The sequence below is a fragment of the Clupea harengus genome, chromosome 21 (assembly GCF_900700415.2).
Source record: "Clupea harengus chromosome 21, Ch_v2.0.2, whole genome shotgun sequence".
Taxonomy (NCBI): Eukaryota; Metazoa; Chordata; class Actinopteri; order Clupeiformes; family Clupeidae; genus Clupea; species Clupea harengus.
This window is the reverse complement of record NC_045172.1, coordinates 22,779,280-22,796,779: the sequence shown is the minus strand read 5'-3', so window position 1 is coordinate 22,796,779 and position 17,500 is coordinate 22,779,280. Positions and strand designations below refer to the sequence as shown.

General features: G+C 47.6%; 1 protein-coding gene across 1 annotated transcript in view; it reads left to right on the top strand.

Annotated features, from left to right (window-relative positions):
- The window catches only part of LOC105905650 (zinc finger protein GLI2), a 100,023-nt gene that overhangs the window by 11,375 nt on the left and 71,148 nt on the right, over window positions 1-17,500 (top strand). The window contains 1 exon segment of the mRNA XM_012833679.3: window positions 13,368-13,519. Within this exon segment, the coding sequence (XP_012689133.2) occupies window positions 13,408-13,519 (112 nt within the window). The 5' untranslated portion in view covers window positions 13,368-13,407.

Below are 17,500 nucleotides of genomic sequence, written 5' to 3'. Positions count from 1 at the left end.
GCCCAGAAAGACAATGCTAGCGACTTTAGCCCAGGAAGACAATGCTAGCTACTTTAGCCCAGGAAGACAATGCTAGCTACTTCAGCCCAGGAAGACAATGCTAGCGACTTCAGGCCAGAAAGACAATGCTAGCGACTTCAGCCCAGGAAGACAATGCTAGCTACTTCAGCCCAGAAAGACAATGCTAGCGACTTCAGCCCAGGAAGACAATGCTAGCTACTTCAGCCCAGAAAGACAATGCTAGCTACTTCAGCCCAGAAAGACAATGCTAGCGACTTCAGCCCAGAAAGACAATGCTAGCGACTTCAGCCCAGAAAGACAATGCTAGCTACTTTAGCCCAGGAAGACAATGCTAGCTACTTCAGCCCAGGAAGACAATGCTAGCTACTTCAGCCCAGGAAGACAATGCTAGCTACTTCAGCCCAGAAAGACAATGTTAGCGACTTCAGCCCAGGAAGACAATGCTAGCTACTTTAGCCCAGAAAGACAATGCTAGCGACTTCAGCCCAGAAAGACAATGCTAGCGACTTTAGCCCAGGAAGACAATGCTAGCTACTTTAGCCCAGGAAGACAATGCTAGCTACTTTAGCCCAGAAAGACAATGCTAGCGACTTCAGCCCAGAAAGACAATGCTAGCGACTTTAGCCCAGGAAGACAATGCTAGCTACTTTAGCCCAGGAAGACAATGCTAGCTACTTCAGCCCAGGAAGACAATGCTAGCGACTTCAGGCCAGAAAGACAATGCTAGCGACTTCAGCCCAGGAAGACAATGCTAGCTACTTCAGCCCAGAAAGACAATGCTAGCGACTTCAGCCCAGGAAGACAATGCTAGCTACTTCAGCCCAGAAAGACAATGCTAGCTACTTCAGCCCAGAAAGACAATGCTAGCGACTTCAGCCCAGAAAGACAATGCTAGCGACTTCAGCCCAGAAAGACAATGCTAGCTACTTTAGCCCAGGAAGACAATGCTAGCTACTTCAGCCCAGGAAGACAATGCTAGCTACTTCAGCCCAGGAAGACAATGCTAGCTACTTCAGCCCAGAAAGACAATGTTAGCGACTTCAGCCCAGGAAGACAATGCTAGCTACTTTAGCCCAGGAAGACAATGCTAGCTACTTCAGCCCAGGAAGACAATGCTAGCGACTTCAGGCCAGAAAGACAATGCTAGCGACTTCAGCCCAGGAAGACAATGCTAGCTACTTCAGCCCAGAAAGACAATGCTAGCTACTTTAGCCCAGAAAGACAATGCTAGCGACTTCAGCCCAGGAAGACAATGCTAGCTACTTCAGCCCAGAAAGACAATGCTAGCGCCTTCAGCCCCAAAAAGTTAGCTGACATCTTGGTTCATGGTGGTTAACCCCCATGAGGAGCCCCTCTACTGGGGTTGTCTCTTCCTCTCTCGCCCGTCTCTCATTCTCATCCCCCCTTATTATAGGCGCCGGTAGCTTTGCCCCGCTCCTGCCTCCACTAGCATGCTGGCTCAGAGTGCTACTCTCTTGTGGAGCCCAGCAGGCCCTCATGAACGCATGTGTTGGTCGGTCGGTCAGTCAGTCAGTCAACTGCTCCCCTCCCTCGCTCCCTCGCTCGCTCGCCCAGCAGCCGACCCGTGCCAAGAGAATGACTAATCCCATCCTCTCAGGCCTATACTGTTCAGGCCCACAGCTCCCTTCAGGGACGGACTTCTCAGAACACGGCCACTGACTGCTATACTGTGGTGTACACACACACACACACACACGCACCTCAGCGCGGCACAGGACAGCACAAGTTTTACGGGCACGCATGGAAGTAGTCCTTTGGAAATGAGGTATAGAAATAGCATCGTTTAAATCAATGAAGTCCAGCTCAGCTCAGCTCATGACAAAGACCACAAAGGAAACATCTCATAAGACAGAATTACTGCTGTAGCCAGCCCATTCACAACAAGCATCACATTCCAGGAGCGCACGCCAAGAAGCTGTCCGTTTGACCTGCTGTGGAAGCTTGTTATTATCATGGCTAGCGGGAGAGCTTTCGGTGACGCTCAGTAAAAATGTCAGGTTTCTGGGACAGAAAATGATTTAATCAAATTACTTAAATAGTGCTTAAATCTTTCAAAGTGGAATAAATCCCAATGTAGCCGAGTGTAATAAGTTTATAACAAGTTGAAATGGGAACATCAGGTATTTCATAAAAATGATCTTATATTTTTGTTTCATGTTTTGCTGTTGCTATTTTTACATCTCGAGAGAGAGAGGAGGAAGATAAGTGCGTGTGTGTGTGTGTGTGTGTGTGTGTGTGTGTGTGTGTGTGTGTGTGTGAGGAGTGTAGTTTTCGGCGGCGAGGCTCCCCCGTTTGAAAGAGTGAGGGAGGCGGAGGAGTGGAATAAAGGACTGCGCTTTCGCTCCGTGACCTTTCAGGGTTCTGTCAGAGTCATTTGTTTGGCTGACAGGCCGCGCTGCAATTACTCAGGATGATGGGTTGAGCCGCGCTGGAAGTAATGCTCTGTGATGAGCCAAACCCCACTGCACCTGGAGCATGGAAACACACTGTGTGTGTCTGTGTGTGTGTGTGTGTGTGTGCGTGTGTGTGTGTGTGTGTGTGTGTGTGTGTGTGTGCGTGTGTGTGTGTGCTTTCTCTCCCTCTACACCAACAGTGGGCGCGCAGGTTTTTTTTTTTGTTTGTTTCTCGTCATGACCAGGGGTATGAATTCTAGGAATTGGTGTCTCTGTCTCTCTCTCTCTTTGTCTATGCAAATGTAGAAAAAAGACATAAAGGTTATTTTCATCACACATTAAATCTCTGGTCAAACATACATCACCTCGCACCCGAAACACGATGCACTTTCTAACGTCTAATCAATTACGCATCGCGGTTCTGAGGAAGGCCCGCCCGCCCGCTCGTGACGAATGGTCTACCCAGTGAGAAGAGCATCAAACGGGGATCTGTTTCCCTCCCTGCTCCCTGTGAGAGGAGAGGAGAGGAGAGGAGAGGAGAGGAGAGGAGAGGAGGAAGGGGGGAACGAACACAGTGTGGAGGTCTGAAGTGTGGAGTGTGTTTAATGCCAGCGGCGGCAGCAGCAGTTAACACACGGCCTCGCAGGGCAGCAAACAGCTGCATTCCGTCGGAATTAATGGACACAGGAAACGGGCTGTCCTCTGGGCTGCCTGAGTAACGGCCTCCGTCCCGCTCTCTATCTGTGCCTTTCTTTCTCTCTCTCTCTCTCCCTCTCTCTCTCTCTTCCTTTCTTTCTGTCTTTCTCTTGGTTTCTTGCTCTTCGTCCCTCTCCCTCCCTCGCTCTCTCTTTCTCTCTGTTCCCCCCTCCTCTCGCTCTCTCTCTCTCTCTCTCTCTCTCCTCCTTTCTTTCTCTCTCTCTCCCTCTTCCTTTCTTTCTCTCTTTTTTCCTTGGTTTCTTGCTTCATCTCCCTCCCTCTTTCTCTCTCCCTGTCTGTGGGATGAGGAGTGTAGGCTGCTGTCCACCTGCGTATGAAGTACTGTTGCGGTGACCCTTTGCTATTCTCTGATGCGATGATGAGGTTTGACTCTTAGCTCTTAAACTCTGCCTGCCCCCAGCGCTCCCCCCCCCCCCCCCCCCCAGCCTCTCTGTGCAGTAGCAGCACGGGGACGAGCTCCGAGCTCCGCTGACACACTGACCCAGTTGCTATGCTACCTGGGAAACCTTTCAACCTCCGTTCTCAGCGGTCGGCACTCGCTTAAATAATGAACATTAGAGACGAAACACTGAGTGAGAATTTGGGGATGCGTGTGTCCTTTTTCTGTGAGAAAGTACTGTTTCTAACTTTAACATGAGTGATTGCTTCCATTTGTGGCCAGCAAGTCAAATAATCATAGCGATCTGTAGAGTTTAAACTCTCCATAAAAACTCAACTCTACTGCCAGTACCTCTCCCAGACATGGTGCAGTACACGCACCCAGACATCTCGTGACAAAAGAGCCGTGTGTCCCGCCCGCGCGCTCGCTGATGGGGTCTCGGGCACGCCCAGCACACGGAACAGGGTGGCGACCAGGAGGTGATCTCATCGCCCTCTGCCCTCAGCTCTTTGATATGTGAGCTGGCACAACACAACGCCAGAGCCCAGATGCCCACAGCCTGCCAGCACTGAACAACAGCTCCAACAATTCACCCCTCTCCACTTTTCTAGTCTGTGTGTGTGTGTGTGTGTGTGTGACAGTAGAGAGGGAGATGTCTATGAGCGTGTGTGTGTGTGTATGTATATGATAGAGTGTATGTGTGTGTGTGTGTGTTTGTGTTGAGGGGCTTACCTGTATTAAATACCAAATTCTGAAGGGGTAGAAAGAGCAAAACAGAGAAGATAAAGAGAATTGAGGGGTGGTAGTGATGTTGGGAAGAGTGGAGGGGGTTAGTGATGTTGGGGGGGGGGGGGGGGGGGGGTTAGGGCTCGAGATCTTCAAACAAGAGGGCTCTTTGATATTTGTTTGCATTCTCTTCAGAGGCTGTGAAGAGAGAGAGAGAGAGAGAGAGAGAGAGAGAGGGAGAGAGAGAGGGAGAGAGAGAGAGGGGGCTGTTGAAGGGGGGAATGGGGGTGCACCGGGAGAAGAGGGTGAGGTGCTAAAACAAACGCCCGCTGACTGTGGCACAAAAGCCAGGCTGAATAGACCAACAGGGCCGGCGGACGGAGGCGGTCCCCTTAAACCCTAAATCACCTCTTCCTAAAGCCCCCGCATTGTTGGTTATCTCAGCCTAAATGAACCCCTGTGTACCTGCCCAAAAACAATGACTCCGGGGGGACAATAGGAGATTGCAGCTAAGAGATCATTATTGCCATTGTTGTTGTAGCCATTCATATGCTAACAGGACCCCTGGCACTAAAGTTTAACATAGCTGACGGTTAACCTCATTATTTGTCCAAGTTCTTCAACCCACAATGGTCAAATAATGGCCGCTTTAAACGTGTGTGTGTGTGTGTGTGTGTGTGTGTGTGTGGTTGAGATTGTGACTGGATGTCTTTGCTTACGATTAACTTTACAAGTGCAAAGTAAGTTCATAATCTGAGTGTTTTAAAAAGTTGTTGAAGAACACTTGACGTGGAAGAGAGGCTCCCCTTGGAGTGGAGGGGTCCTCACCACAGAGAAACACACACCACTTCTCCGCTCACTAGAGAGAGAGAGGGAGGGGGGGGGGGGTAGAGAGAGGGAACGCATGAGAGGGAGGGAGAATGAGAGGACGTGAGAGAGAGAGAGAGAGAGAAATAGAGAGGGAGACAGAGAAAGAACAAAGAGAGTTTGACTTTTAAAAGCCTTTATCTAAAACACCATTTGGAACCCATCGAAAAAACCAACAACAACAAACAAAGACAGAGAGCGCGAGAGCAAGTAAGAGTGAGTGCGAGAGAAGAGGGTCACAGAGAGAGAGAGAGAGAGAGAGAGAGAGAGTGAGAGACAGAGAGAGAGAGAGAGAGAGAGAGAGGAGGGGAGCAGCGTGGGGAGAAACACAAGAGAGAGATGAGAGACAGAGAGCGCGAGAGCAAGTAAGAGTGAGTGCGAGAGAAGAGGGTCACACAGAGAGAGAGAGAGAGAGAGAAAGTGAGAGACAGAGAGAGTGAGAGAATAAGACAGTGATAGAAAGAAAAAGACGAATGAAGGAGATGGAGGTTGAGTGTGAGTGGTGAAAGGACAGAGTGTGTGTGTGTGTGTGTGTGTGTGTGTGTGTGTGTGTGTGTGTGTGTGTGTGTGTGTGGGTCTCTTTTTAAGGAGGCTGAATGACAAGCGTTAGGGTTTTCTGAGGGAGGTGGGCGTTTCAGCAGCCAGCCAAACTCTTTAGTCCTGTCTGCTCAGCCCTAATGGGCCCACCACTCATTACAGGAGAAGTAGGAAGGTGTGTGTGTGTGTGTGTGTGTGTGTGTGTGTGTGTGTGTGTGTGTGTGTGAGAGAGAGGGAGAGGAGTGGGGAGTGAGTGCCTGTGTGTGTTTGAATGGGCATTGCACTCATGTGCAGCATGTTTCAACCCTCCCCCTCACCACCCACCACACACACATACACACCCACACAGGTGCACACACACACACACACACCCCTGCAGCGAGGAGGAGGGGAGGCGACCTCACACCTGTCACACCTCTTCAAAGGACCCTGGGTAGTGGCCACAGTGAAGAGAGAGAGCAGCACACACACACACACACATGCGCGCACATACATAAACACACACACACACACACCCACGGTCGCGTGCATCCATAAACCCACGTGCACATACATACACACACAGGCATACATACACGTACACAACAACATCCAAACACACACACACACACACACACACAAGCATACATACACACACGCACACACACACACACACACACACACACACACACACTCACACTCACACACACACTCACTTACAGACATGCACTCTCACAGACAGACACCCACAAACACCCACACACACACACACACACACACACACACACACACACACACACACGTCCGTCCATCACATTCAGACCCATTCACTCAGGCCTCGGAGCCACTGTACCAGGCCAGACCGTTTACAAGCCACATTCCCCGTTTACAGGGACCCGATTAAACCCAAGTGGAGAGAAGTGGAGAGGGGGGGGGGGGGCAGCACTTGCCACAAAGACTGTTCTGTACGTCAAGCAAAACGGAGACTGAGAACTGTGCTGTAGTTTTCAGGAATAGTGTGTGTGTGTGTGTGTGTGTGTGTGTGTGTGTGTGTGTGTGTGTGTGTGTGTGTGTGTGGGTTACAGTTTTTTACAATCAATTTCACACTTTTCAAAACTCTTCACACAGTGTGCTTTACAAAAATGCCCTTCAGCACATTTGTGAAACTCTTGTGCAAAATGCACTACCGCCACCAAAACACTTCACCCAGATATACTAGACGCTATATACACTCAAACTACACACTTCACCCAGATATACTATACGCTCTATACACTCAAACTACACACTTCACCCAGATATACTATACGCTATATACACTCAAACTACACACTTCACCCAGATATACTATACGCTATATACACTCAAACTACACACTTCACCCAGATATACTATACGCTCTATACACTCAAACTATACACTTCACCCAGATATACTTTAAACTCTATACACTCAAACTGTACTCTTGGTTTGCGTGTTACAGTACTGAGTGTGTACAGTGCAGCAATATTTTGCCTGTTTATATATTATAAATATATACTGTATATTGGATAATATTATTCTTTACATGCACATTTAAATGCAAATATGACTGCTTCTATATAGATGGTAACAAGGCTGCAAACTAAAAAACTGAATACATTTTATGCAAACATCTGAATAATATCTTATTTCAAGCGTATAGCACCAAAATAGAGCCATCTACAGTACAGTGATTTAAATTTTGTCAGGTTTTGAACGGAAAGTTAACTGTCTTGAACAGAGTATCTAAATGTCTCAAGTTTGCTGTAGTTGTACAGTTTGGCTGGTCGTGAGACACATATCCATGCATTTCTGAGGATGTGGTGATTGAATGGATTTTGCAGCAAAGGTCAAAGCGATTGTAAAAAAAACAAATATAAGCTGAATGGTGGAAAAGACATCTGAGTTTAGTTTGATTGGACTGTAACTGGCAGGTTAGTCATATGGCGCGTAAGAGAAGGGTATTGAGTATTGATTGATGGTTAAAGAGAAGATCATTGAGTATTGATTGATGGGTGAAAGTATTGATTGGTGGGTAAAGAGAAGTTTATGTGTGTGCGTGCGCGCATGTGTGTGTGTGTGTGTGTGTGTGCGTATGTGTGTGCGTGCACGCGTGTGTGCGTATGTGTGTGTGTGTGTGTGTGTGTGCGTGTGTGTATGTGTGTAGGTGCACGCGTGTGTGTGTGTGTGTGTGTGTGTGTGAGTGTGTGTGTAAATGAATCAGAGGAAAGGAAAAAGGAGGGAGAGAGAGAGTGAGTGAGACTTCTCAGGATGCTAACGGTCATATGCGCTCCTCAAATGTTAGTCTGTCCTACAGACGAGTAGTCCACTCATCCAGTCCACTGCTCCTCTCAATCCAATCAGAGGACACACAGCCGGGCCTAGTGTGGACCAGACTGCATGGACCGCATGAAGAACCTGGAGTGTCCTCGATCTATCCATCCTTGAGTGACTTTCTCACCTTGTTAAGGCATCACTGGTTTGCTAGCTGAGTGACACCTGTGAGGGTCCCCCCCCCTCCGCCCCCCGCCCCCCCTCCAGAACGCTCCTCTGCTGAGGAAGGCGTGGCTGAGTTTGGGAGGATTATCCGGGTTTGTCCTCCTCCCGCCCCCCACCTCTGCCCTCCTGGGCTGGACCTGGGGCCTCGCTGCCCACCTGTTCCTCCCCCTGCTGGGTACGCAGCGCTACTGCACCCCTGCTGGGTACGCTTTACGGCTGCCTGCTACACCGTGCTACTTCTCATTCCATCTGCATTCTCTCTCTCTTTTTATCTCTCCTTCTCTCTCTCTATCTATTTCTTCTCCTCTATCTCTCTTTTCCTCTTTCTTGCTCTTCCTCTGTACGTCTGTCTCTGTCTCACTCCTTCTCTCTCTTCCTCTCTCTCTCTCTCGTCTCTCGTCTCTCTCTCTCTCTACCATCTGTCTGTGCTCGTGCTGACACCTGTACCGTCCCATCAGGCCCTGGCTGTGCTGCCGGGGTGGTGGCCCCCGCCTGAGTCACAGGGTGGCTGCAGTCACAGGCCTAGGGGGGTGGTGTTGGGTCAGGGTATGAGGAGGTGGTGATAGTGGTGTGTTTGTGGGGGGCGGGGGGGGAGACTAAGACGGGGGATGGGATGGGTGTTGATATGGCAACTTGGTGGTCCCTAGGTAGAGTTTGTTGGCCAGTAACTCCATCTTACAAGTTTTATTTTACAGCTTGTGACTGATGGTACTGTTGAAGGACTCCGGGTTGAAATGCCTAAGAGTGTCCTCTTATAGTGTATAGACACATGAGAGACGCAGACGTGGTGACATGGATCAAGTTGAGTTGGATTTTCTTTAATATGGGATGTGCTGGCCTAGTGCTCTCTATGAGTGTACTGAGGTTATAAACTGATCATATTGGGGCCATTTTCCTACACCGCTGTTTGCCACTCCCTTGTACACCTCTTCTGTTTCTCTCTTCTTCTGTTTCTCCCTTCTTCTTCCTCTCCCTTCATCCCTCCTTCTTACTCTCTTTCCTTCAAGAGACAGTCATACTTTTCCAGCTTGAAGTTCAGCCCCCTCTGATTATGAGTTTGCTGGACTAGTAAACGCAACCCACAGTTTTTAATATATGAAGTGCTTTCGCAATTCAACAAAGCAGTTACTTGTGTTGGTGATTATGTGGCTCTGTCATCGTCTGAAAGCCAGTTCCAAAGGGTGCTTAAAGGGTGTGAGGGTTTTTGGAGGAGAGCGTGAAGGGAGGTTTTATTGCACTGGTTTGAAGTCTTTCAACCAAGGCAACAAAGAACTCCAGGGCTCTGTCCCCCCTCAATGGCTGCCAGTTGGAGGAGTTGTGAAATCGAGTAAGACTCTCGGGACGTCGTGTGTTATGCGAAATTAAATAATGTTTCAAAGCAAATGTAGGCTTCCGATCAATAAATTAACAGCCCTAGTGAGCCTTCTCACATTTCAGTCTCAGAACTTGGATGATGGTGCTGTGAACTCACTCACACACACACACACACACACACACACACACACACACACACACACACACACACACACACACACACACACACACGGCTCTACTGGGGCCCTGACTACTCAATTGGGGTCCTTAGATTCAATAAAGAAAGTGAAGTTGGCTGAGGTGTTTGAAAGTATAGAAAGAACGAAAGAAAGTATAGAAAAACATAAGAAAGGAAGAGAGAAAGAAAGAAAGGAAGAAAGAGAGAAAGGAAGAAAGAAAGAAAGGAAGAGAGAGAGAGAGAGCACTAGCCACTGTAACAGAAGTACCGGTGAAAGAACAGGTGAGGGTCTGGCTCTTGGCTGCGGTAAAAAGCGAGGCAGATGCCACCTTGCCCCCGTAAGACGCCCACCTCTAATCCGCTTACGTTGGCGCGAGGAACGGGTGGCTGCCACCACGGGCAAGCCGGCGACGCTGCCGCTCGAGCGGCCCCGAAGGGAAGTCGCCACGGCGACAAGCAGCGCGAGGTCACGTGCGAAGCGCTACGGGACAGCTTCACACACCCAAACTCCCACACCGCGCCAACACAGAAATAAGCCCTGTCACTAAGCCTTTTGGACAAATGACATAAGGAGAGACAAATGCCCACACAAACTCCATATCATACTTTAACTCATACTTAAACTCATACTTAAACCCTCACTAACAACACAAACTCCATATCATACTTAAACTCATACTTAAACCCTCACTAACAACACAAACTCCATATCATACTTAAACTCATACTTAAACCCTCACTAACAACACAAACTCCATATCATACTTAAACCCTCACTAACAACACAAACTCTATATCATACTTAAACTCATACTTAAACCCTCACTAACAACACAAACTCCATATCATACTTAAACTCATACTTAAACCCTCACTAACAACACAAACTCCATATCATACTTAAACTCATACTTAAACTCATACTTAAACCCTCACTAACAACACAAACTCCATATCATACTTAAACTCATACTTAAACCCTCACTAACAACACAAACTCCATATCATACTTAAACCCTCACTAACAACACAAACTCTATATCATACTTAAACTCATACTTAAACCCTCACTAACAACACAAACTCCATATCATACTTAAACCCTCACTAACAACACAGCTTAACACACCCTTCTCATAGTAGTGTTTGAACAGAGCCATGTTATTCAAACTCGTTACTGATTCTAAGAGGAGAAAGAGACCAGAGATGGGTTTAAAAGAGACTCTGATGGTTGGTACAAATCTCTCTCTCTCTCTCTCTCTCTCTCTCTCTCTCTCTCTCTGCTGTGGAGCGACTCTGATACATCTCCTCTCCTGGGCCGGCCTGGCAAGGGTTCTGACACAGAAGTGTAGTTGCAGAAGTCCAGGGCTCCTTTTAGAACCGCACTATCACCCGTTCGCTCGGCGCTGATGATAATCTTGTAGGTTGTGCAAAGATAACACACTGTCAAAACAGCCTTAGTCTCAACATGTTTATGCGTGTGTGTGTGTATGTGTGTGTGCGTTAGTGCCAGTGTGTGAATAGGTGTGTGTGTCTGCATGTGTGTGTGTGTGTCAGTGTGCATGTGTGTATGCATCTGTCTCTATATTGGTTTCTGTGATGTGCGTGTGTGTGTGTGTGATGGTATGTGACCAAAGGATTTGGTGTTGCCCTCAAAGAGAATTTTAAAGACTTCATGCTGTGCACGGAGATTTTTGAGCGATATTCACTTTTAACATTCTGAATATGATTTTTACTGACACTCATGAATTACGCAATCATTTGAATCCATTTCCCCTCATTGAACAATAGCAATGTACCCTCCAGCTATTCAGCGCCATGTCAGGGCTTAACATAGGGGCTCTCATCGATCGCCACTTCTCTAACTGTACTGGAACAGGCCGCACACACACTCATACACACTCTCTCTATGTCTCTCTCTCTCTCACACACACACACACACTCATACACTCTCTCTCTCTCTCTCTCACACACATACACACTCTCTCTCTCTCTCACACACACACACACACACTCATACACTCTCTCTCTCTCTCACACACACACACACACACACTCATACACACTCTCTCTCTCTCACACACACACACACACACACACACACACATATGCACACTCACAGTCACCCCCACATATGTGTGCACACAGTCACTCACACACACACACAAACACACACATATATGCACACACACAGACACCCCCACATGTGTGCGCGCACAGTCACTCACTCACACACACAAACACACACATTTATGCACACACACAGACACCCCCACATATGGCACACACAGGCACACACACACAGTCACTCACACACTTCCTCACCCACACACTTACTCACACACACACAAACACACACATATATGCACACACACAGACACCCCCACATATGTGCGCACACAGTCACTCACTCACTCACACACACAAACACACACATATATGCACACACACAGACACCCCCACATATGGCACACCCAGTCACTCACACACAGGCACACACACACAGTCACTCACACACTTCCTCACCCACACACTTACTCACACACACACAAACACACACATATATGCACACACACAGACACCCCCACATATGTGCGCACACAGTCACTCACTCACACACACAAACACACACATATATGCACACACACAGACACCCCCACATATGCGCACACCCAGTCACTCACACACAGGCACACACACACAGGCAGACACACACACTTACTCACCCACACACTCCTGTGTTCAGACAGAGAGCTGATTACCTGCTTAAATGGCTACGCAGGGCTCCCTCTGTTGGAGAGAAAAGGCACACAGAAGCCTCTGTCTCTCTCTTCTTATAGGAGATAGATAATCACACACACTCACACACACACACACACACACACACTCATACACACTCTCTCTTTCTCTCTCTGTCTCTCTCCTAATAGGAGATAATCACAAGCTGCTCACACACACACACACACACACACACACACACACACTCATACACACTCTCTCTTTCTCTCTCTGTCTCTGTCCTAATAGGAGATAATCAAAAGCTCCTCACACACACACACACACTCATACACACTCATACACTCTCTCTCTCTCTGTCTCTGTCCTTCTAGGAGATAATCACAAGCTGCTCACACACACACACTCATACACACTCTCTCTCTCTCTGTCTCTCTCCTGCTAAGCGATAATCACAAGCTGCTCACACACACACACACACACTCTCTCTCTCTCTCTCTCTCTCTCTCTCTCTCTCTCTCTGTCTCTCTCCTGCTAAGAGATAATCACAAGCTGCTCACACACATACACACACTCACAACAATCCTGTCTAGTTCAGCACATCTGACGTACAGCTGACTCAAAACAAATCAAACACATTGTTCTACTCTCCGTGTCACATGGAGTATGGCAGTTTCTGCTAGTTACTGTTCCTCTGTCCACCTCTATTGCACATCTTGTCCCAGTATCTCTCTCTCTCTCTCTCTCCCTCTCTGTGTGTGTGTGTGTGTGTGTGAGTGTGTGTGTGTGCGTGCATGCAGGTAGCACGTGCCAATGTAAGCATAGAGACGATGATAGATAAGAACACCTATGAGAAGATTTGAATTCATACTGAGGAACTCAAGAATATATCGTCACTCAGTTTCAGAGGGCTAATCTCTCTCTCTCTCTCTCTCTCTCTCTCTCTCTCTCTCTCTCCTCTTTTTGTTTTCTTCTGCAGTCCCAGTCCTGGTCTCTCATCCTCCTGTCCCACCATCACCATGGAGACCAACACAGCCTCAGAGAAAGAGAAGAGGGAGTGTAAGCCCTCCATCTTGGACGGACACAGCTTCAGCGACCTGCCCAAGAAGCCCTCACCTACAGTGACCCGAGGTACAGTGACCCCCCTGTGACCCCCCCCGTGACCCCCACGCCTCTAACCCTCTAACCATCTCCACCATGATCTGAGTTCACAAAACAGCGTGCCCTCTACACGTCCCAGAGTTTTAGCTTCTGTCTCAAACATCCCCGGCCTCTGATTCTCAATATTTAACACTGTTCACTGGAGAGACTCTCAGAGAGGCACAGGCCCTTCCCCACTACATAATTCAAGTCTTTTTTCTTTCTTTCTTTCGTTCCTTCGTTCGTTCTTTTTTGCCTTTTTTTTGTACAAAGATAGATGTGCCTCAGTGCAAGGGGAACATGGCCATAAAATATACATACGAGAGATAAAAAAAAAAAAAGCTGGGCTGTCTGGAGAGAGGATGCTCCTGGTCATAATCGGCCCTGATAAGCTCCCAGAGAGAGAACCTGCAGCCAGAGGTGACTCACAGCACGGAGCTGACAGGAATGGCAATGCTGGCCTCTTCTGAGAGCGGGTCGGTAACACACACACACCAGCCCCGCAGACGTACAACAGGTCCTGTCGAGGCGGAGCGCGGTGGTTTTACGGCGGGTACGGTGTTAGGTATTCGCTCTGTCCACGCGTGTCAGCGGTGAATGTGGCGCGATGCGCACAGGACTGGTACAAATGGTCTGTTTGTTTGTGTGAAGTGAGTGTGAAGTCGTGTCTCAGCCCTTTTGGGGTAAAAAAAAATAAATAATAAGTAGCAGATAAACGACGAGATAGAGAGAGCGATAGGGAGATAGAAAGATAGGGAGAGAGAGAGAGAGGGAGATAGAGAGAGAGAGAGAGAGAGAGGGAGATAGAGAGAGAGAGAGAGAGAGAGAGAGAGAGAGGGAGATAGAGAGAGAGAGAGCGCGTTAGGCTGTTTTAAAGATGTCAGTGCAGCTGTGATGAAAGCAGAGCATAATGAGGCTGAAAGACCTTGTTCTTACCTCCAGAGTATAAAAGTAATAAATTACTAAAATGGCTGCCAGAGCAGTGGCCGCCGCCGTCCTTCTGAGATTGACAAAGATGCTGATTGAGGGGCCACCTTTGAAATGGTAATGGCACTTGTGATTTTCTGTGACATTTTTACGCATTAATGAAGGCCTTGGTGGCCTGCCATCAGTAAGAAAAAAGCAGACGCATTAATTGTTAAAGGATTCGGCCCCGAACCGGGTCTCTAGTTCTGCTCAAGGTTCGGCATGAAGCCAGAGAGGCTGGGAAACATCTGGGGGGGGGAAACTACAGTCATTGTTTGGTTTCATCCACAGCACCTACATTTGTCAAACGAGTGCAAATGTTTTCACAAGCAGGCGTGGGTTTTAAGACGAACAGTAACATCTAACACACATCTAACACTGGGACTCACTCCACAGCCAGGCTGTTATATTCAATTGGAAATCCATCCATGAGGAATATGGTATTTATCCAACGTTATATTTCATCTCAGTCGATTCCCCCAAACAGTATTCCTTGAGGGTAGAGAGTGGCAGAGCAGTATTATGTATTTGTTTGAAGTCCCCCCCCCCCCCCCCCCCCTCACACACACTCAGACAGTTATTACATGTGCCATGCTCCGAGCCACGGAGAACAAATGTACGGTGACTTCAAATGAGGGCCTGCGAAGCACACGGCTGAGGCTAGACAGGTCACTGCATTAAATATCTGTTTGTGTTGATCTTAATGACAAGCGGCAGGGTTTGTCTTTGGCATGCCGCTGAAGTGTGTCCAGGGCACTCGAAAGAGCGCGCAAGCGAGAGAGAGAGAGAGAGAGAGAGGGAGATAGAGAGAGAGAGAGAGAGAGAGAGAGAGAGAGAGAGAGAGAGAGAGCGCGTTAGGCTGTTTTAAAGATGTCAGTGCAGCTGTGATGAAAGCAGAGCATAATGAGGCTGAAAGACCTTGTTCTTACCTCCAGAGTATAAAAGTAATAAATTACTAAAATGGCTGCCAGAGCAGTGGACGCCGCCGTCCTTCTGAGATTGACAAAGATGCTGATTGAGGGGCCACCTTTGAAATGGTAATGGCACTTGTGATTTTCTGTGACATTTTTACGCATTAATGAAGGCCTTGGTGGCCTGCCATAATCAAGCGATGGTCATTAATTGTTTATAAAAGAAATATGTGAATATAGGACATTTGTTCTTACTCACTTTTCTTCAATAGGACATGCTCACCATAAAGGATAATCAAGGCTTTGCCTAGAAAATATACATATCAGTAGTGTAGCCAGAAATAGCCATTTGGGCACCAATGGGATATGTAGTGTGCCAAACCAAACCAATAGAAAAAAAGTCACCTTTTTAGGTCAACTTTACCCGTTTTTTTTTTACATTCAAACATTCTCATCCAAAACATTATTTGAAAGGAATAAAGTAGAATAAATATAGTGTTAATTAATTTATATTATTATTATATAATTAATAATATTCTAGTTAATAAAAGGAATGTGAAACCTTGAGGTGTGTTGACTGTAATGGTCTACTCACTGAACATCTCCAGCACTGAACATGCAACTACATCACATCACATTTTCTACCGCCAAGCGTAAGTTAACCATAAGATGGCAACCACAAGATGGCCACAAACAAAGATGGCTCTTTTCTGACAGCCGGGGTCTGTTAGTCTATATGCATTAAAAACAGGTTATTAAAAACAGTTTATTAAAAACAGGTTATTAAAAACAGTTTATTAAAAACAGGTTATTAAAAGCAGATGACAGTGTAGGAAATAACCGTAGCAGCCAGAATGTTAATGCAAACTCCTTTCAAAACACCTAGCAGGCTAACTAGCACACGCTCCTTATTATAGAGTTACTGGGTAGCTAGTCATGGTAACAAATACTCACCAACCACTGTTTTGTTTTTCTTCTTCCCCTCCTATCGCCTGCACTTTTGTACCGTATGACAGACAGTAACCTCCCAGTACGCTGATGCTATGGGGATCCCGTAGGGGGGTTCTGGATATGTCATTATAGTCTCCTGCACGGAATCAGAGATTTCAAGGGGTTTCTCACGGCGTGGCCGTTGTGGCACACTAACGTAATCAGCTGTCCTTGGGGGACCCCTTCCGAGCTCGGCTTGTCTCGAGCGCCACGGCCAGGTGTGCCAGCTTTAGAGTTTGGTGGCACAGGCACAGCCGGGGACACCCGTGGCTACGCTTGCGATACATATGTGTTAAAGGGCCACAGAAAGTGTGTGATGGATCTAGCAGTTCAGTATTTCTATGATTCAGACATGCACACCACACTGGCAGTAACACTTCACCATTTCATCATCATCCGTTCCAAACTATTCTGCACCTGAGGATAACTCCAGCAATAGCGTTTACTTCTCTCGTTCTGCACCTAAGGATAACTCCAGCAATAACGTTTACTTCTCGCGTGGTGTCTCGTTACTTCTCTCTCTTGGCAAAGTGACTTAGCCTGACCAAGAAACAATGGCTGCCCTGTTGTGGAGGCAATATGTTTCAAATCTTCGCCCGTCGGTAATTTCAAAAACATTTGATGGCCGCCGGACCCCTGAAAGCTTAATCTCCTAATGTGATCAGGGCGCTAATTTACTCTCAGCAGCGTTGTTGAAAGGGCCCGATTCAGGCACACACGCTGAGGTCATATGTTTAAGTACGGTGGCCCGGAGAGGCCTCCTTTGAAACGGTCACCTCCCATGGCTCAGGGCCCTGTGTGGGGGTTTAGGGCCAGGTGATGGGTCTCTGGATCCGGGCCCCAGGGGCCAGCACAGGGGATTAGCACAGAGGGCCACACCCTGTGGCTTAGCATGGACCTGCTACGCTCAGGCACACACTTAAATACAGAGAGAGAGAGAGAGAGAGAGAGAGAGAGAGAAAGAGGAAGGAACAGACTCAGACTTATCTCTGTATGTGTGTGTGTGCGTGTGTCTGTGTGTGTTGTTTAAATGTGTGTGTTTTGCACACACTACTTTAACTTTGGGTCTTGGGACTAATTAAACGGTGTTCCTGGACGTAATGGT